The following is a 21,711-nucleotide window of genomic DNA, read 5'->3' as shown; positions in this document are numbered from 1 at the left end:
AGCTGAGTGGGGGGTACTCGTGTAATCTCACTGTATATAATCTCACTGTATACAAGTTGTACAAGTGACAATAAAGTATTTCGAATATTTATCTTGTCACCTTGGTTGATAGTCTCTCTAACAGACTGGCACCAGCGCACCACTGTTTTGCAATCAGATGCTCTGAAGTTAAGAAACAACTATGGCCAAAAAGAAAACAGCTGTAAGGTGAGTGTTCTTTGTGCAACTTCCGGCATGCTGAAGGCTCCAGGTAGTCTTGCTGTCCCAGGGAGGCTCGGCCAACCGCCCAGGGAGTCCCACAATGTCCAACAGGCATCAATTCACAATCTTAAGTGGTTTCCTTGGTAACAGCTGTTACTAGTTTTCCACCAATCAATGGCAAGCGGGGCTGGGAGAGTCAGTGTCCTACATAAAGAGTCAGACACATTAGTACGCTCAGTCGAGGGCTTATTCCCTCTGCGGACACGCTTAAGGAAGCAGCTATGGCTAAAGGGATAGGGGTCCAGCAGGCCGCACCGAGGCGATGGACCAGCTCTTTCGCTGCACTGTCACTGCTGTGCCTGGCTGTCCAAGCAGGTAAGGAGGAAGGGCTGCTGGGAAAGAGCTTTGCTAGGTGAGCAGGTTGGGCTGAGGCGGCAGGAGGAACTGTGAATTTATTCATTCATTTTACACTGCATAGAGTGTGGCTCAGAGCCTCAGAAAGTGGGGCATGTTGCAGAACTTTAGCACCAGTGAAGACACTTTTAAGGTGCACTTTAACCAAACTGTATCACCAATGTATTCTTCATTGGACCCGATGAGAATTGAGCAGCAGGGAATTTAAGGCTCCGGCCACTCCCTGGCTTTAACATCCCAGGGTTGAGACAGGGTTCGAGAGCAAATTATTCCATTCTACTGAACTCCAGGTACGTGAATGGTTTTCCCAAGGTTATACAAGGTGTTTGGCTTTGGAATAGATGCCAGGTTTCCCAAGTCATGGGCTTATTCTCTAGTTCTTAGACCACCCTGCAAGACCTAACGGGTCTTGCTTAATCCTGCATATATTGAACAGGCTGCGCCCAGCTAGCGCTCAATGAAACCTTGACCTTGAAGATTCGGCCTGTCTGGTTCTCTACAACACCCATTGGCAGAGAATCCCGAGTTATAGAAAAACTGGACTGCATGCTAAAGAGGAATTTATACCCAGCCGCACTCTTACCAAAAGCCACTTTGATCATAATTGTAAGGGAAAAGAAGGATATATGTTACCAACAGTAACTTCCAGCATCTTCTCTCGATGCTGGATGTCAAACTGACCCTTCAAGGCGAAAGGCTGTGTGTCTCTCATTTCCAATCCTCGACTCAGCTTGGTTTAACTGTGCCGCTTGTGTTTCTGGAAGAAGCTAATCCGCTGGATAAGACATGGATTTAAAAAGATATTATATGGGGGCCAGTTTCACCGCAGGCACAAGGAGCGGCTAGGCAGATGCAAAGGAGTTAAAGGAAAAGTTGGGGTTTCATACTTCCCTACCCCCAACTCTGTACCCTGCTGAACAGGATTGTGGCACAAGAGGCAGATTCATTATGGAACTTAGTATGTCAGCTGTCCTTAATTCATGGGCTCACTGTGCCCCTCTTTCGGAGGGAGCCCTGGTCGCTAAATCTCACCATTGTGCTTGGGTGAATTTATAAATTCTGAACGTTATTAGAGACCACGGTGTGTTGTGACCAACCAGATAGATGGGTTCTAATGGTGTTTTTTTGGGTGGGGTGGGGAAAGGGGGGAAGTCAGTTTTGCATCCCCCACGGAAGTGATTTCCTCATGAACACGCTGCGATCCTTTCAACTGCTTAAACGCAAAATAAACATGCCAATTTTTCTCTCTCAAGTACTGGACGTTAGTGAGTAGTTGCCCGTGCAAATAGCAATCCAAACCAGAAAAAATAAAAAAATAAAAATGGATGTGGAGACCACACAGAGAAAGACCATCTCAAGTTTAAAGTGGTGGGGAGGGCGGTGTTTCAGCTGCGGGTCTGCCTCCCTACGGAGCAAAGAGTCACAAGCACTCTTCTTTGTCAAGAAGCTTCGACAAAAGCGATGTTTTCATAGCAATAGCTGCATTTGATCCTTCCCCTTTAAGCTGCTCTTCCCCATCCCGCTGGTGTCTTTGTCCTAAGAGAGAGCTAGAGATTCTTTTGCCATTGAATTTTAACCTTTCATCCCTGCCCAAGTTGGACTGGGCAGGAGACGCAAGCCAGGATACGGGGAGTGTGAACAAGCTAAGCTTTCTTTCCCTAGGGAGACCAAAAAAGTGTAACTTGGCTCAGCGTGAGAATTTAATTCATCCAGCGGCAGCGGTTTCATTGAGTTAATGACGGCTGTGAAACTGCTGGCGGAGCTCCAGCTCCCATGAGTAGTAAAGTGAAAACTCCGACATCCGCAAGAGCTGGCTGGGATTAGTCAAAGCTCCGAGGCGAAGGGTGACTTTAATTACCACCTTCAGTATTAGGGAGTCAGGCAGTCAGGGGCTGCTGACCTTAATTATTCTGTTGCAAACCTTGGGAGATTTCCAGAAGCTAGAAATTACGAAACATATACTAAAACCTTGGAAACCCCGTCCTTCCATTTCCTTTTTTTAAAAAATGATTTTTTATTTTATTTTACAAGCGTAGAGTTATAACAATACCAAGTAAATATCTACATTTAGAGATTTCTCTGAATCTCCAGACTTCCCACCATGGGTCATATTGTCAACATTTTCAACTGCATATTATTTCGTAATCCGTATTTTGTATGCGTCCATATTGTCCATAGCGATTGATACATTACAAGTGTTATTAAAAAATTCTGCCAATGTTTTCATCTGCTTGCAGTGGTCTCCTAAATAAATTAGAAAATTTTCCCGTTCTTTCTTAAAGTTTTTGTCTTCTTGGTTCCTGAGTTTTCCGGTCAGTTTTGCCATTTTGGAGTGGTCCTTTTATTAACATAGTTCATTCCAATGTTTGGAAATATTTGATGCAGTCCATCAAAGACTAAGAATATGTACAGCAAGTGCAAACAAGCTGTTTTCACACACACACACACACACACACACACACACACACACACACACTGACTTCACATCAGAACTCCTGCTTCACTTCTCGTAAGATCCCCTTACCTTGGCGGATCGCCTCAAATATTCCAGTGAGGTTTTTGGGTTCCAGGAGACATTTAAATACTTCCAAGAAAATATACCAGTTGATCATTCTGGGCTACTAGCTTTTCAGAAGTATGCTAGTACAGAAGCATCGCATGTATGATACCCCATATTTTTCTCTCCTGCAACAGCCCATGCAGCTAGGTTCTCTGTCAAATATTTCACATTATGGCCTCATCCTAGGAGTCGCTAAGATTGCAACTAGGCCTAGGAAGGGTGTGCTGTTTATACTTTCTGTTGTGCTGCCCTAGATAGTTACAACTGCTTAGTAAATGTCAATAATATTTTTAAAATAAATTTTATTTTTGCATTTTCTATTTTACACAAACAAATGAATTAAATACATAAACATATAATCCCTTCTGACTTCACCCCCCCCCAATGGTGGATCTTAATGTACTGATTTTACCCTCTGCATCTCTATCATAACTCTATTTTTATAAATCCTTTGTGAATCTATAGTTCAAATTTTGACTACACGTTTTCTGTCCATCCTACCAATGTATGTAGTTGTTTACAATAGCTTTTCAAATAAATTATAAACTTTCCCCATTCTTTATTAAAGACCTCCTCTTCCTGATTTCTAATTCTTCCTGTAAGTTTTGCCATTTCGGCATAGTGAATCAATTTTGTTTGTCACTCTTCTTTGGTCAGAGTTGTACCATCTTTCCATTTCCAAGCTAAGAGAGTCCGCACAGCCGTGGTCTCGTACCTACAGTGGTACCTCGGGTTAAGAATTTAATTCGTTCTGGAGGTCCGTTCTTAACCTGAAACTGTTCTTAACCTGAGATGCCACTTTAGCTAATGGGGCCTCCCACTGCCGCCGCACCGCCACCGCACAATTTCTGTTCTTATCCTGCAGCAAAGTTCTTAACCCAAGGTACTATTTCTGGGTTAACGGAGTCTGTAACCTGAAGTGTCTGTAACCTGAAGCATCTGTAACCCAAGGTACTACTGTAAATAGTTTCGTCTGGTCCTTCGGGATCTCTGGTCCTATAATACCTAAAAGCTTCTGGTTTCTTAGGAAAAGTTATTTTCAACATTTTTTCAGTTCCTTATATATCATTTCCCAGAAGTCTTTTTTCATCTTACATGACCACCACATATGATAAAAAGTACCCTTTTTTATTTACATTAATAAATGTTCATAATAAGGCATAGCATACCACTGGTACAGCCTTTGTGATCCCTGTTTTAAAATAAGGTCACAACTGGAACAGCAGCCTACTGAGACTGACTCTTCTACTCACCCTGGGCAGAACATCAATCGCTGGCTGCAGCTAAAGTGGATTCATAATTGCCCAATACCATGGAGCTTTATGTAATTTCAGAGAACCCAGAAAACCTATCAAGTGTATCTTCACAAAAGACTAAGATGTCTGACATGAAGTTTGAAAGCTGCAGTTTGGGGAGAAGGATCCTCTCCTGCTCTCAGACATTTTGGATCCAATGACCACTTTTCTTTCAAAATGCCCTGTGCTCTGAAAATCTGAATAGGTGAGCTACACCAATTGCATAGGAAATCTCTGGATTTAGGGAGCAGAAAGTGTGAGACAGCTGTAGTCAGAGGGAAATGCCGCAATGACAGGGGGCGTTAAAGGAAGCACAAGGGAGTCCACAATCTACATTAAGCTGAAGTACGGACAGGCCCTAACCTAGGTCCGTTACTTTCTTTTCTTATATAATATTTTTTATTAAGTTTTCCATTTTAACAATCCAATCAGATCACATTAAATATTCCAAATTATACAAATACATCCTAGGTCTGTTACTTTCAATGGGTCTACCATGAGTAAAACCTAGTTGGATCCCACCTTATTGGCTAGTGTTAAGGGGAGTTGGAGTCCTAGTGTAGCACCCTGCTTGTGGTTAACGCTTAGCTGGAATGAAATATTCAACGCAGCAATAGAGAAATTAAAATAATTATTTATTTGTCAGACAAATAAATGAGAGGCACAGTGGTATATGGTTACCAAGCTCTGGCCTGGCCTCCTGCCATTATGGCCAGCACTTATATTCCCTTAATCCAGCCCCCTTTGCTCCTCCTTGGGCTGCCTCTGTCCAATCAGCCTGGTTGGATTTCCTATTGGCTGATTGCTAGAACCAATCACAAAAAGATACACCCATATCCTCCTGTCCTTATATGGAGGACAAAGAGCTATATATAAATGACAAATAAGTAATAATATATCTTACATGGAATCTTAATTACCAGCTCACCTCTTGCCCTCCTTGCCCTATTGCCTTCTAAAACAAATGGTTAATCTTAAATTTTTATCTTAAACATATGTCAAGGATCTTGAGTTTCACATCAACATTGAAAGATCTCCTTCATTTGAAGGTTTCTAAACAAATGTCTGACAGCTATATATCAAGACTGCTTGGATGGCGTCTTCTTGTCTGGCAAGAGGGCTGGGCTGGTGGCTGACTTAATTTCAAGATAAATACAACTCTTCTAGCATTTGTTAAATCCTTTGCATAATTACATTTAAGCCAATATATTTAAGCTAATATATTTCATACATTATCATAGGTAACCTTTTAAAAGAATAAAGCTTCTCAAAGTAGAAAGGAAGGAACTCAGTAAAAAAACAGTTTTTAAAGAAGGCTCTTTAGTTTACACCTCCCCCTTTCACCCTCCTTTCCAGCCTCAAAATAAAATAGGAAGAAGCTTCTTTTTCCCCAGCCAAGCCAGTTGCCTTTTCTCTCAGTTTAAGAAAGAAACAGTTTTTAGAAGATTTCCTAAAAATGCTCTCTTTTTCTGTCAGCTAGATGCTTCTCCCCATTTGCCTCTGGCCTTAGAAAATACAGCTCAAGGTTTAAGAGAGGCCCATGGTATCATTTTACTATTTGCCCATTCCTAATTATATTTATCTCTGCCTTTGTTATCTTCTGTAACATGTAGGGTCAATGTCCTGCTCTTAGTCTGTATTTTCAGCTTTTACGACTTTGAGAATTGTTTTCTGCTATCAATCAAGGGGGGGCCCCTTGTCTTAGGAGAATGGCCAAGGTTTTCTCTGCCTGGCATGAAACATTTGAAAATCTAAGCCCTCTCTTTAATATACAAGCCCTGATCAAACATTAATAAAATGCAGGCTTATGCCTGATGCCTCATTCCCCCCTTTCAAGCTCAAGGACCTTCGTCCCAAGTGTCCTTGATAGCTTGACCTTCATCATATTCCTGAGGTAAAGCTCTGTATAGGGCCATGATATGAGGTAGAGTTTCATTTGAAACCATCTTGCTAATTGTACTTCTAAAACATGAAATGATACATGGCGTCATACATAAAACCATTACCACTACTGTCAAGAAAAACAAGCAAGACAATAGTATCCCTTTGAGTCCTGTGACATTAGGTAACCAATTGGTGAGCCATCCCATATCCCATCCTTCCCATGTTTGTACTGGGACATGTGCTATATTCTCCATCTTTGTGGCCAACACACGGATTGCCTCACCATTATCTGAAATGTTAAAGCAACAGGCATTCCCTGTCAAGTTCAAGACTCCACATAGGCCTCCCTGCTTGGCAAGTACATAATCCATTCCCATTTTCAGCTGCAAAATGGCGGCTCTACTTTCATCCAACTGTTGTGCAATAAGTCTCAAACTCTGGGCCGTTGCATTGGTTACAAGTTCCACTACTGCTTGCAATCGAATTATTCTGTTTAGATTATAAATAGGATCCCGTGCCCCTTGTATGAGCTCACCAGGATTCCAGGAGGCAGGATCATAATAGGCTATAATGCGCTCTGGTGGCCAATCATCAGTACCGCTCCAACTTTGGGTACTTCCTCCTGCTATATGAGAAATATCAGCGTTTCTTCGTGTACGCTTGGCCAAATTAGTAGGCATAATCCACATTGGTGGTAATACCCATCCCAGGAAACAAGTCCCACTCCATTTGGAGGGGAGTTTCTTGTATGCCCATTCTCCACATATCCACCACAACCATCGGGTCTGAGGTTTTTGGTACGTGGAGTACAGAAGGCGAAATATCAGAAGAGGTAGAGAGTTCACAGTGCAGTATGTTAGATTGCCTTTTTCTGTCACAGTTATGTTCCATACCACTTTCCATGCATGAATAAAAGGAGGTGCACAGGGCAAGGCATTCCGAGTTCGATAGGTAGTATCGTGTGCCCAGGTATTCTTAATATTATCCCAAGTATAGTGACAATGAGAAGAGCCTATCATGGTAGAATCAGCTGCATCTGATGATTTATGTACACAGAATTCCCCTTGTACAGGTATAACTCGTAATGGTTTAGTTGAGTTCCATCCGGGGAAATTCTGTAATTCTGTTTGGTGTGGTATTTCGCTTACCATACCAATGGCATCTAATGGTATCGGTAATAAGGGCATACCTCCCTCTGAATCATCTGGCCCAAGAGAGCAAACAAGGCAATTGGTCCTATTTGCAACATTGGCTACCATTTCAGCTAAACCTACCCACATATTGTGGTCATGGCGGAATCCATATTTAGTCAATTTGGCCAGATTCAAGGACCCTTCCCCTTCCCAAGGGATCAGGATTAATAATAAAATCATGTTGATGTCTAGCATATGCATTCCTTCCACAAAAGATTACCTTATAGTGATAGCAAATAAATATTAGTCCCAATATAATTCCCCCAGTGACAGGAATGGGGAACCACCAAGACCAAAACATATATCCCGAGGATCCCCAATGAGTAATATCTCTGATAATTGTTCCACAAGGGGGGTGGGCAGTCAATTAATTGTATAAGAGAATCTTTCCTTTCACAATCGCTGGTTCAGATGCTCCTCAAGCTTCAGGCGTGCGCAGGTCAGCCAGCTTCCAGGTTGTGGCTGCAGCAGGCCGGTCGTCTAATGTTGCCCGTGACCTAGCCCGTTCCCGGTAGGGCTAGATACAGGGGTTTTTGGAGAGAGTCAGTTTAAGAGGATTAGAGGGGTCACCTTTGCACGTCCAACTGCCTTCGGACTTCTTCAAACGGGAGTGATGAATCCAGGGGGTCACCTCAGCTACCTTCACCGCTGTTGGAGTAGAGAGCAAGACGGTGTAAGGTCCACGCCACTTAGGTGCAAGTGGATCACGTTTCCACTCTTTCACCCATACGCTATCGCCAGCCTGGAACTGATGAATCGGCTCGGCAATGCTGCACGGCGTGCGCTCGAGGACCCACCTGTTAAGAGAAACAAAAACACGGGAGAGAGATTGCACTTGTCCCTGTGTCACATGGTCTCCTATTTGTTTAAGATCAGCTGGAATATTCTGAACAAAGGAGGGCGGTCTCCCATACAGGAGCTCAAAAGGTGACAACTTAAGTCTTTTTGTGGGTGCACACCGAACACGAAACAGTGTTATGGGTAACACATCTACCCATCCCAATCCCGTTTCCTGGGTTAATTTTGCCAATTGGGTTTTCAGAGTCCGATTCATTCTTTCAGTTTTCCCTGAACTCTGAGGCCTATAGGCTGCATGCAGTCTCCATTTCACTTGTAAGACTCGACATACTTCTTGTACTACTTGATCAATGAACGCTGGCCCATTATCACTTCCAATGCATCTAGGTAATCCAAACCTCGGGATCAATTCAGTGAGGAGTCTCTTAGTTACTTCTCGTGCCTTTTCAGTTCGGGTGGGAAAAGCTTCAACCCATCCGGTAAGAGTATCTACAAACACAAGGAGATACTTGAATCCCTTAGAAGGGACCAGCTCTGTGAAGTCCACAATTAGGCTTTCCATGGGGACATATCCCACATGTTGGATTCCAGGAGGTTGTACCGGTCCCTGCCTGGGATTGTTTTTAGCACAAAGAACACATTTCTGTGAAATGCAAGTTGCTAATTGTGATAGGTTAATAATATACAACTTCCGACTGAGACTCTCTCTGGTTGCAGTACCGCCAAGGTGAGTAGATTCATGATAATTTCTTACAATTGTGCCTGCTAGATGATGAGGTACATAAATCCTATTGTCTGGCAGGATCATCCAACCGTCCTTCACAACTGCTCCTTCCTGTTCAGCCCACTTCCTCTCTTCTGGGGTATAGTGAGGTTTAACTTCTTCTGGAACTACCTCTGGTATGAGGGCTGCTATAAATCCTCCCACAGGCTTTTGGGCTGCCTCTCGGGCTGCTTTGTCAGCAGCATGATTTCCTCTGGTTATTGGATCCCTTCCTCGTCCATGACCTTTGCAGTGCATTACAGCAATCTGTTCTGGAGCCCATACTGCTTCTAACAGGATTTCTACTTCAGGTCCATATTTCAAGGCCTTCCCGTGGGCTCCTATTAGACCTCTTTCTTTCCATAGAGCTCCATGTGCATGCAGGGTTAAGAAGGCATATTTAGAATCAGTATAGATGTTTGCCTTACATCCGGCTGCCAATTGCAGAGCTCTAGTTAAACCTATAAGTTCAGCTTTTTGTGCTGAGGTGCCAGCAGGCAAAGCTTCAGCTTCCACAACTTCCTCATTGGTGACCACAGCATATCCTGCTCGTCTGGCACCTTCATGCAGGTAACTGCTACCATCAGTATAATATACAACATCTGGATTTTTCAATGGTTCATCTTTCAGATCGGGTCTACTGGAATAAACTTCATCCATTATTTGGAGACAATCATGTGATTCTTCATCATCTACCTCTGGTAGGGGCAGCAAAGTCGCTGGATTGAGCATATTCACTACTCGTAGATGAATCCTGGGATTTTCACACAATAGGCCTTGGTACCTAGCCATCCTTGGGTTCGTTAGCCAATAACTACCCTTATATTCCATGAGTGTCAGAACAGCATGAGGTACATTCACATACATCGTCTGGCCGAAGGTAAATTTATCAGCTTCTTTGACAAGGCTTGCAGTGGCCGCTACTGCCCTTAGGCATGGAGGCCATCCTTTTGCTACTGAGTCCAATTGTTTTGACAAATAAGCTACTGGACGGTTCCAACTTCCTAATCTCTGGGTCAGGACTGCCGCTGCAATCCCATTCTGTTCATGTACATACAGCTGAAAGGGTTTTTCCGAATTAGGCAGTCCAAGGGCTGGGGCCTCCATAAGTCGTTGTTTGATAACTAAAAAGGCTTGTTGCTGCTCAGGTCCCCATACGAATGGGTCCTTTTCTGCACCTCGAGTGCTTTCATGTAAGGGCTTGGCCAGACTGCTGAAATCAGGTATCCATAGTCTACAAAACCCTGCTGTTCCCAGGAATCCTCTGAGTTGTTTCCTTGTGGTAGGTTCCTTGATAAGGCAAATAGCTTCTTTCCTCTCTGGCCTCAATGCTCGTTGTTGGTGTGAGATGTCAAAGCCCAAATATTTGACCTTTTCTAAACATAACTGTGCCTTTTTCTGGGAAACTCGGTAGCCAGCTTGCCAGAGCAAGTGGAGCAGTTCCTCTGTACCTTCTTTACAGGTATCAAAATCCTTTGCTGCTAGTATAAGGTCATCTACATATTGCAGAACCACCTTTTCTCCAGGTATTGAGGGGTAACTTGTTAGATCCTTCGCCAAGGCAGTGCCAAATAAAGTTGGGGAATTTTTGAATCCCTGGGGCAATCTCGTCCAAGTTAGCTGGCCTTTTGTTCCTGTCAAAGGGTCTTCCCACTGGAAGGCAAATATAGGTTGGCTCTGTGGTGCCAGCCGGCAACAGAAGAATGCATCTTTCAAGTCCAATACAGTAAAAAATGTTGCTTCTGGTGGGATCAAACTCAGCAAGGTATATGGGTTTGGTACATTTGGGTGCAAGGTCTCGATAGCCTGGTTTACGAGCCTCAAGTCCTGCACTGGCCTGTATTCATCTGTCCCAGGTTTTCGAACAGGCAAAAGGGGTGTGTTCCATTCTGATTGGCAGGGCTTAAGCAGACCATATTTTAATAGGCGGTCCAAATGTTTCTGGATGCCCTCTGCTGCTCGCCGGGGTAAAGGATATTGCTTTACAGATACAGGGGTAGCCATAGGTTTTAAGGTTACTACAATTGGAGCTATATTCTTGGCCATTCCTGGTGGGCTATTTTCGGCCCATACTCCTGGTGGCACCTGTAGAGTTCGGAGGAGCTTGTTTAACTCTGTATCCAATGTGGGTTGGACTTGCAGGGCTGACATTAGGCGCCATGATTGTTCCTTAGGTACGGAGAGGGAAATTATTCCTGCTGCCTTTGATGGCAGTTTCATTTCTGGACCTCGAGGAGTGAAGGTGATTTGGGCCTGCAATTTGGACAGCATATCTCTACCTAAGAGAGGTATTGGACACTCAGGTATATACAAAAACTGATGGGTTAAACGATGTCCCCCAATCTGGCATTCCAAAGGTTGGAGGAAAGACCTCTTAGCTGACTGACCAGTGGCACTTTTAATGACTACACTTTTGGATGCCTTTTTCTGCAATAGTTCTGGGAGTACTGAGTATTCAGCCCCAGTATCAATCATAAAGTCTATTAAATGGCTTCCTAATTGAATCGTGACCGTGGGCTCCTGGAAGCCTAACTTTATGGAGTCCGGTCGTTCCTAGTCTTGGGTAAAATCCTCCTCTGCCAGTCCAATGAAATTGTCTCTACTCTGTCCTTGTCCAGGTCTCTGATATCTTCCATCTCGGATCATTCCCCGTCCCCGTCCCTGGTTTCTTGGGCCGGAGCCTGGGGCTGGGCCTGGGCCTGGGCGTACTTCTTCCAACCTCAGGGGTTCAGGACACTCCCGCTTCCAATGACCCTCCTTCTTGCAATTTGCACATTGATTCCTTCCCAGTGGTGGATTCCTTCCCCGCCCTCTTCCTCCATTTAAGGGGCGGTAGTCTTGCTTCACTGCTGTGGCCAGCATTACCATCTTTTCCTTCTGCCACTTCTTCTTCTCTTGTTTCTCAGCCTCATCCCTATTCCGATAAACTCGGCGTGCAATGGCCATAATTTGGCTCATCAGCATCCCTTCCCATCCTTCTGATTTCTGAATTTTCTTACGAATGTCAGAAGCGCACTGGGCCACAAATGTAGCAGTAATCATTCTGCTGTTTTCAGGGGCTTCAGGGTCAAAAGGAGTCCATATACGATAGGCTTCTTGCAGCCTCTCTAAAAAGTCTCCTGGACTCTCATTTGGTTTCTGTTCTACTTCTGAGACTTTAGACATATTAGTGGGCTTCTGGCATGCCCTGCGGATACCTTGCACAAGCGTCTGGCGATAGGTGGTAAGCCTGGCCAGGTGAATTGCATTGTTTGGATCCCAATTAGGATCTTCCAAGGGAAAGTTGTCTTGGAGATGACGGTCAATATTAAAAATATTTCCCACTCTGGCCTGCTCACGCAAATATATCTGTGCCTTTTCAATTATGTCTCTCCTTTCCTCAGTGGTGAACAGAGTATTCAGGAGCTGGCGGCAATCTGTCCAAGTAGGACTATGAGTATTTATTATTGAAGTCACCAAGTCCATCATAGCCTGAGGTTTTTCTGCAAAAGATGGGGTGTGTGTTTTCCAATTCATCAGATCCGTAGTTGTGAATGGAATGTACTGGAGGGTCGAAGTTCGAGGTGGCCGTGGTCCGAGTTGCCCGTTAACCAGCACAGGCTCCTCAAGTGCATCAAATACTCTTCTGAGAGGGGCTACTACGTGATCTTTCTCTTCGCTTTGCTTTAGGGGCCTCAAATCATAGGGGATGGTATTTGTCCCAAGGCGTTCTTTTAGCAGCTTTATACGCCTGGCTGTATTGCTTGCTGACCGATTAAGGTCTCCCTGTAACTTCTGTAATAATTCTCTAGGACTTGGATGTACCGGAGTTTGGGGTAGGCAATCAGTTGTTCCACTAAAAGAGACTGTAGATGGAGTTCTACTGGGACTCACAGATGGAATAACCACTTCTGCTTGGGCTTCATTATAGGCCTCCAATGCCTCCTGAAGATATTTATCATAATCTATCAAGGAATCAAGTTCTGTGACTCCAGCCCCATTATTCATTCCACTTTCTTGCCTTGGGGTTACAACTGGTGGAGTGTTTGGATTAGGCTCCCTTCGATGTGGAGCATAGGGTGGAGGTGGAAGCAGCTCTTCCTCTGGTCCCTCAAAAATGGGTTTGAGTTTATTTGGCAAGATTCCTTTCCTAGCTTCGGCTTTTACAGCCAATAATTTGCATCGTTGGACTTTGCATTCCCTTATCCATGGAGGATTTTTATTTAATGTGCTCAGCCAGGAATCTATATATGAAAATTGTTCTGGGCACCCTCCAGTTTCTTTGGCGATGTTAGACCAAAGTTTGCTTACTAAATTTATATCAAAGGTTCCTTGAGATGGCCATTCAGTATTTTGCTTCGGCCACTCTAATTCACATAACGTTCTCAGGCGCTCTGGCGTCATTTTGACTCCATACGCCCCTGAGAAGGCTTTCTTAAAATTATTTAACATACATTCAAGAGGTGTATTTTCCCCTTTTGAACCCCCAACTCCCATTGTATGGCCCTGTGAAGTATCCACTCAGTCACTCACACACACGCTTTGTGGGGTTTCTTGCCCAGATGGAGTCGCCTCACTGGGAACCGAAGTACTACCCACTCCACACTCAGGTCAGCTACAGATTGCTCTGTACTTTCTCACACATACAATGCGCTGGATACTTCACCACACACTACCTCCCAACTTTCCCTTTTCCCCCACCAGATCACCATCTGATGTATCCAACCACCTAGCGTACTCAGTTCCCACTTACTGAGACGCAGAAGTTTGATCAAGACTTCTCTTCCTCCCAATTAATTGGAGGGCCAAAAATCCCTTTGTGCACTTACCCTTGGTTGGTTCCGTTTCCCCCCGGTCCGTCGCCGCCAGTGAGCAGGGTATCAGACAGACGAGACTTCTGCGTTCCCCCTGGAAAAATTTACCAGTGCGCGCTTGGGTAAGCAGTTTAGAGATCCTCTCTCTTGTACCCTGCTCAGTAGAGCGAAGGGGCTGCGTTCCAGCAGACCACTTATCCGAGTCACAGGGCACCATAAAATGTAGCACCCTGCTTGTGGTTAACGCTTAGCTGGAATGAAATATTCAACGCAGCAATAGAGAAATTAAAATAATTATTTATTTGTCAGACAAATAAATGAGAGGCACAGTGGTATATGGTTACCAAGCTCTGGCCTGGCCTCCTGCCATTATGGCCAGCACTTATATTCCCTTAATCCAGCCCCCTTTGCTCCTCCTTGGGCTGCCTCTGTCCAATCAGCCTGGTTGGATTTCCTATTGGCTGATTGCTAGAACCAATCACAAAAAGATACACCCATATCCTCCTGTCCTTATATGGAGGACAAAGAGCTATATATAAATGACAAATAAGTAATAATATATCTTACATGGAATCTTAATTACCAGCTCACCTCTTGCCCTCCTTGCCCTATTGCCTTCTAAAACAAATGGTTAATCTTAAATTTTTATCTTAAACATATGTCAAGGATCTTGAGTTTCACATCAACATTGAAAGATCTCCTTCATTTGAAGGTTTCTAAACAAATGTCTGACAGCTATATATCAAGACTGCTTGGATGGCGTCTTCTTGTCTGGCAAGAGGGCTGGGCTGGTGGCTGACTTAATTTCAAGATAAATACAACTCTTCTAGCATTTGTTAAATCCTTTGCATAATTACATTTAAGCCAATATATTTAAGCTAATATATTTCATACATTATCATAGGTAACCTTTTAAAAGAATAAAGCTTCTCAAAGTAGAAAGGAAGGAACTCAGTAAAAAAACAGTTTTTAAAGAAGGCTCTTTAGTTTACACCTCCCCCTTTCACCCTCCTTTCCAGCCTCAAAATAAAATAGGAAGAAGCTTCTTTTTCCCCAGCCAAGCCAGTTGCCTTTTCTCTCAGTTTAAGAAAGAAACAGTTTTTAGAAGATTTCCTAAAAATGCTCTCTTTTTCTGTCAGCTAGATGCTTCTCCCCATTTGCCTCTGGCCTTAGAAAATACAGCTCAAGGTTTAAGAGAGGCCCATGGTATCATTTTACTATTTGCCCATTCCTAATTATATTTATCTCTGCCTTTGTTATCTTCTGTAACATGTAGGGTCAATGTCCTGCTCTTAGTCTGTATTTTCAGCTTTTACGACTTTGAGAATTGTTTTCTGCTATCAATCAAGGGGGGGCCCCTTGTCTTAGGAGAATGGCCAAGGTTTTCTCTGCCTGGCATGAAACATTTGAAAATCTAAGCCCTCTCTTTAATATACAAGCCCTGATCAAACATTAATAAAATGCAGGCTTATGCCTGATGCCTCACTAGGATATCTAGAGGGCCACAGAATCCACATCCTGGCCCTAAACCAGTTCTGGGTTTGGATTTTTTTTTGTAAAATTAATTGAAAATAAAATAAAATAAAGCTTCTGATCTCCTCTTTGTGGCTTAGCTGAAAGAAAGGGGGAGCCCGAGGCCAGCTTTAACTCAATCCGATAGCTAGTTAGTCAAATTTATTTGTTAGAAACCATTGGTTATTGCATTCCCATTGTGCAAAGTGTTAGGACCAAACCAAGAGAATCACAAAGGGAAAAAGGGATTTCAGGAATGCGCCTCAAAATGAACTATCCCAGATTAGCACCACCTGCCTACAGACTGTCTCACCAGAGTGGTGCATGCTCTAGTTATCTCCTGCTTGGACTATTGCAACACACTGTACATGGGGCTACCTTTGAAGGTGACCCGGAAACTACAATTAATCCAAAATGCAGCTGCTAGACTGGTGACTGGGGGCGGCCGCCGAGACCATATAACACCGGTCCTGAAAGACCTACATTGGCTCCCAGTACGTTTCCGAGCACAATTCAAAGTGTTGGTGCTGACCATTAGAGCCCTAAACGGCCTCAGCCCAGTATACCTGAAGGAGCGTCTCCACCCCCATTGTTCAACCCGGACACTGAGGTCCAGCTCTGAGGGCCTTCTGGTGGTTCCCTCACTGCGAGAAGTGAGGTTACAGGGAACCAGGCAGAGGGCCTTTTTAGTAGCGGCGCCCACTCCCCACAGTTTTTAATGTTTGAAGTTTTATTCTGTTTTTAATGTTCTGTTGGAAGCTGCCCAGAGTGGCTGGGGAAACCCAGCCAGATGGGCAGGGTAGAAATAATAATAATAATAATAATAATAATAATAATAATAATAATAATAATAATAATATACACCAGAGTCAAGGGGCCTACTCTCAAATGGCCCAGTGGTTTCCTATCCAGCATCCTTTACATACTAATCAAACAATTGGGGGCTTCCCCCATGAATTTCATTCTTCCCCCATTTTCCCAGCCCTGAAATCTCGCCTCTTGCTCATTGATTTTGTTTCACACTCTCTGCAGTCCAGAAGGCGGACCTCACCGGGGATTCCACAGTGGCCACCATCAACCACTCCCTGTCATTGCTGCAGCGGTTGCAAGAGCTCCTGCAGAACGGCAATGCCAGCGATACCACCCTGCGGGTGCACACTGCAGGCTCGGACGAAATCAAAGTCTTCCACACCCACCAGTTGATGCTCAGCCTGCAAAGCGAGATCTTCGAGAGCCTCCTGCACAACCAGACCATGATCACTCTGCACGAGCCACCTGACAGTGCAGCCCTTTTTGAAAAGTTCATCAGGTAAGAGGCTGAGCTCACTGACCTCATCTGGGTGGCCCTAAAAGAAGGAGTGAATGAGTCCCATTCCTCGGTCCTGTTGGTTCTCAGCTGGAGGAGCTGGAGTTGCCCTCTGCTCTCCTTCCATCTCTCTCCTAAGAACCTGGCTGAACCTTTTTATGCAGTCCTGGGATGCAATATGGCAGGGTAGCCAACATGATGTTTTCCATTATATTGCTGGACTCTCTTGGACCATTGGCCATGCTGGCCAAGTCTGATAGGAGTTGGAATCTAACATCTACGTTGGCAGCCCCTGCACTTTTGCCTATAATAAGACAACTGGAAACACAGCTTGCTGGGAAATGTATTCTAAGAGAACAGGAAATGGAATAGACTACTGTAAATGTAACCTGTCCTTCAGTTCTGTGGCATGGCGTGTGTCCGATTTGCCAAGCTGGGAGAAACCAGAATGGGGCTTTTGTGGCTGAGAGCAAAGGGAGTGAGGCTGGACTCCCAAGATCAAAAAGAGACAGAAATGTTGGAGATGTTTGATCTCCACACCCTCCAACATTTCTCCAATGAAAATAGGGATGCCCTATTTAATAATAATACAGTCAAACCTTGAAAGTAATCCATTTGACTTCCGAAACGTTCAGCAAAGTCAACGGAGTAAAAGAAAAAAACTCCCCGGACGCCGTTTGACTTCTGAAAAACATTCGAAAACAGAAGCATTCGCTTCTGGGTTGTTGGCGTTCGGGAGCCGAAATGTTAGAAAACAGAGCCATTCGAGAACCAAGTTTTGACTGTAATAATAATAATTCCATTATTTATACCCCACCCAAGTTAATTTAAAACCAGCTAGGTGGTGGTCTCATGCAATGCCAAGACGTTTGTATACTACCCATCTCAGTAGCTAACGCAGTCTATTAACAATAAAAATAAAACATGAAAACCGTTGAGAGAAGAAATGTCACCAATATGAATGATGATTGTGTCCCTTCTCTAGATATCTGTACTGTGGTGAGATCTCCATCCTCCTCCACCAAGCAATACCGCTTCACAGACTAGCCAGCAAATACCGCATCTCTAGCTTGCAGAGAGGGGTAGCCGAATACATGAAAAACCATCTGGCCAGTGAGTCGAACCAGGGCCATGTGGTGGGCTGGTACCACTACGCAGTGAGAATTGGTGACGAGGCTTTGCAGGAGAGCTGCCTCCAGTTCCTGGCCTGGAACCTCTCAGCTGTGATGAGCAGCGCTGAGTGGGCCTCGGTGAGCGTCGATCTCTTGCTGCTGTTGCTGGAACGATCCGACCTGGTTCTGCAGAGCGAGTTGGAGCTGTACACAGCCGTCGAGGAGTGGGTGGTCACACACCAGCCCGAGGACTATGTCGTGGAGAAGATGCTGAGGTCCCTGCGTTACCCTATGATCTCCCCCAGCCACCTTTTCCACCTACAGAAGCAGTCTCTGGTGATGCTGAAGCACTACAACGCTGTGCAAGACCTGCTCTTCCAGGCCTTCCAGTTCCACTCGGCCTCGCCGATCCACTTTGCCAAATACTTCGACGTCAACTGCAGCATGTTCCTGCCCCGAAACTACCTCTCCACCTCCTGGGGTTCTCAGTGGGTGATTAACAACCCAGCCAGGGATGACCGCAGCACCAGTTTCCAGACTCAGCTGGGGCCCAGCAACCACGACTCTGCCAAGCGCGTGACTTGGAACGTTCTGTTCTCCCCACGTTGGCTCCCGGTCAGCTTGCGTCCCGTTTACTCGGACTCTGTCTCGGGGGCCATTCAGTCTATCAGGATCGAGGACGGCCGCCCCCGCCTGGTTATCACTCCGGCCACAACTAGCTCCGACTTTGCCGGAGTCAGTTTCCAAAAAACCATCCTGGTAGGCATGAGGCAGCAGGGCAAAGTCTTTGTCAAACATGCCTACAGCTTCCACCAGAGCACAGACGAGGTGGCCGACTTCTTGGTGCATGCCGACTTACAGAAGCGCACCTCCGAATACCTCATCGACAACTCTCTGCACCTGCATATCATCATCAAGCCTGTCTACCATTCTCTGATCAAAATCAAGAAGTAGAAGAACGGCGGAAGATAGGGAACCACAAGACAAGGCAGGGGATGAGAATGACTGGATTGTACTGAAGAACAGCAACTAATCCAGTACAAAACTGGCTGGCATCTTGTAATCTATGCATGTAATCTGGGCATGTGGGCCCTGGGTGCTTCTTGCATGAAAACAACGTCTGCAGCTACAAACCTGGGGACTTTAAAAAAAGAAAAGAAGATGGGAAATTAAAACATGTACAGTCTTGGGGGTGGGGAATTCCCTTATCTCTGTTTTCAGATACTTATGTTTAGCTCTCTTCCATCTTTGAAGGCTGCAATCCTACATGTGCTCACCTGGGAGCCAGTTGCACTGAACTGAATGACTTACTTCTGAGTAGATGTGAATAGGATTGCACGCTTAAGGAACTCAGGTAGAACTGGAGGATCTCAGTGGTGCTTTTGATTAGATCGTTCTCCAAGATACCCCCCTTAGCAAGAGATTTGACTTCCTAACTTGTTTAGAATCTGCCTTCATGTCTTGCCCATGAAGTGGTGATCCCGTGGAATTGTTGTAGTTTGAGAGATATAGACAAAACAAAAAAACAAAAAAAACAAAAACCCAGCAGTACACTGGTAGGTAAAAAGTCCTTAGAATACTGTAATATTCTTCTAGCCACCCTTATTTGTTAATGCATCCAGCCTCCCACTATTCCCTCTACTAGACTTGATACTAGAAGAACGAGTTTGGTTCTTTGAATTTCAGCTGCAAACAGACAACAGTTTTAAGCGTTAAAAGTGGCACCATGGTCTTTGGTTCATATACAGGGTAGATTATACATCCACGCCCTTATTTTTCTCAGTCCAGACCAGAGACACATGAATCCCATCTCTTGCTGCTTTTGACTGGATATCCTAGCCATAGAGTGGGTTTTTGCTGTCTTGCTGGTCAGGTAGGAAAGTTGAGCCTATTTTCTGAGTCCCCGATTAGTGAATTAAATACATACGAACCAACTGACCAGACCCATCACACTTCCTTCTCTCCATTTCAACCTCTGCCTCCTGGCCCTTGTCACATGATTTTTTCCCAAGGTAGGCAGATTCCAGTGTACTATCCCCAAATAATAGCACCTTCCCCTTTAAGAAGAAAAACAACAACAGCAACAAAGGCTTTCCTGTTGGTTTTCTAAACTTTCTGTAATAAGTGTAATTATTTGTTTGTAAAATAAATGGGGCAAAATCTGGTTTACAACTGGAGGAGTTGGGTTGCAGACTATGGGCTAGGTGGAAATATGGTGCTTGTGCTCTCTCTGCAGGTAATGTCCACAGCCTTTTGAATAGCTCATCAGTTACATAGATTTCTAAATAAAAATCAGGAAATGTATTGCTGGGGGTGACTGTGTGGTGTTATTTTTGAGGTGAAAATGGTTTTTGAGCAGTGTTCTGCTCAAAGAAGGAGTCTTCATTGTCTTCTGTTCAATCTTCCCTTTCATGTATTGACTCCCTTACTTAGCCTGCAATCCTCTCTCTCCTTCCCCCAGTGTCTTGTTGTAAACCGCCCTGTGGTCCTTGAATGAAGGGCTTTATAGAAAAATTAATAATAATAATAATAATAATAATAATAATAATAATAATAATAATAATTCAGTCTTCAGCTAATCTGCAGGGCTTCCAAGCCTTTCGCACCCCTCAAACTCTTGAAATCCTGAAAACTATTTTGACGCACACAAGGGTAGTCAAGGCCCCGGTCTCCCATGTTTCCTTCCTCTCCCAGTGAATGCATGCAGGTTCTGGGCCTTTTCAATTGGTTAGAGAATGGTGCTGGTAACACCAAGGTTGCAGGTTCGATCCCCGTATGGGACAGCTGCATAGCCCTGCATTGCAGAGGCTTGGACTAAATGATCCCGAAAGTCCCTTCCAACTCTACAATTCTGTTCTGTGGTGCCTTGGTCGCCGTGTCAAGGTGGTGTGACCAGTCACCGAGAGGGTGTTGACAGGGCCGTCTTAAGCATATCCGGCGCCGTGGTGCAAAGATCCCTCCGGCGCTCCCCCAGCAACTCAAAAACAAGGGAGGGGGCGATAGAAAATGTCTTCTGTCTCCCCCACTGCCCTGATCCCCAGCGTGGTGGTGGCGATCAAGCAGGAAAATGTGCTGGCCGACATGGAGAGCCCGAGAAGGCAGCCCGGGAAGGCTGCACGCTGCCTTTTGCCAGGAAGCAGGAGGAGGGACAATGACGAGGAGCAGGGCCGTCTTCAGCAGATGCAGAGGCTTGGGAGGGAAACTGCGCAGTCCAGTGAAGGCGGTGAAGGTCCTGTGTGAGTGTCTGGAGGCGGTTGGAGGATGGATGGCGGCTAACAGATTGAGGTTGAATCCTGACAAGACAGAAGTACTGTTTTGGGGGGACAGGCGGGCGGGTGTGGGGGACTCCCTGGTCCTGAATGGGGTAACTGTTCCCCTGAAGGATCAGGTGCGCAGCCTGGGAGTCATTCTGTACTCACAGCTGTCCTTGGAGGCACAGGTCAATTCTGTGTCCAGGGCAGCTGTTTATCAGCTCCATCTGGTACATAGGCTGAGACCCCACCTGCCCGCAGACTGTCTCACCATGCTCTGGTTATCTTCCGCTTGGATTACTGCAATGTGCTCTACGTGGGGCTACCTTTGAAGGTGACCTGGAAACTGCAATTAATCCAGAATGTGGCAGCTAGACTGGTGAGTGGGAGTGGCCGCCGGGACCACATAATACCGGTCCTGAGAGATCTGCATTGGCTCCCAATAAGTTTCCGAGCACAATTCAAAGTGCTGGTGCTGACCTTTAAAGTCCTAAACGGCCTCGGTCCTGTATACCTGAAGGAGCGTCTCCACCCGCATCATTCAGCCCAGACACTGAGATCCAGCGCTGAGGGCCTTCTGGCGGTTCCCTCATTGTGAGGTTATAGGGAACCAGACAGAGGGCCATCTC

At 45.1% G+C, this 21,711-nt stretch overlaps 1 protein-coding gene across 1 annotated transcript; it reads left to right on the top strand.

Moving 5' to 3' along the window:
• Nucleotides 1–452: 452 nt before the first annotated feature.
• On the top strand, nt 453–20,135 carry BTBD17 (BTB domain containing 17). Its single transcript, XM_083490195.1, has 3 exons — nt 453–576; nt 16,446–16,722; nt 17,705–20,135. Exons 1-3 carry the CDS (start codon nt 483–485, stop codon nt 18,783–18,785), a joined length of 1,452 nt encoding a protein of 483 aa, XP_083346321.1. The 5' UTR covers nt 453–482; the 3' UTR covers nt 18,786–20,135.
• Nucleotides 20,136–21,711: the final 1,576 nt, after the last annotated feature.

The sequence above is a fragment of the Podarcis liolepis genome (genome assembly GCF_965112155.1).
Source record: "Podarcis liolepis genome assembly, chromosome: 2".
Lineage (NCBI taxonomy): Eukaryota > Metazoa > Chordata > Lepidosauria > Squamata > Lacertidae > Podarcis > Podarcis liolepis.
The sequence above is the reverse complement of the archived record's forward strand: the minus strand, read 5'-3'. Positions and strand labels throughout refer to the sequence as shown.

What these genes read in the sequence shown, in the direction of transcription:
- BTBD17 (XM_083490195.1), top strand. Translation starts at nt 483, where the DNA reads ATGGCTAAAGGGATAGGGGTCCAGCAGGCCGCACCGAGGCGATGGACC. An exon ending in GTGCCTGGCTGTCCAAGCAG is followed by an intron (nt 577 to 16,445) that starts GTAAGGAGGAAG and finishes CACTCTCTGCAG; the next exon opens with TCCAGAAGGCGGACCTCACC. An exon ending in CTTTTTGAAAAGTTCATCAG is followed by an intron (nt 16,723 to 17,704) that starts GTAAGAGGCTGA and finishes TCCCTTCTCTAG; the next exon opens with ATATCTGTACTGTGGTGAGA.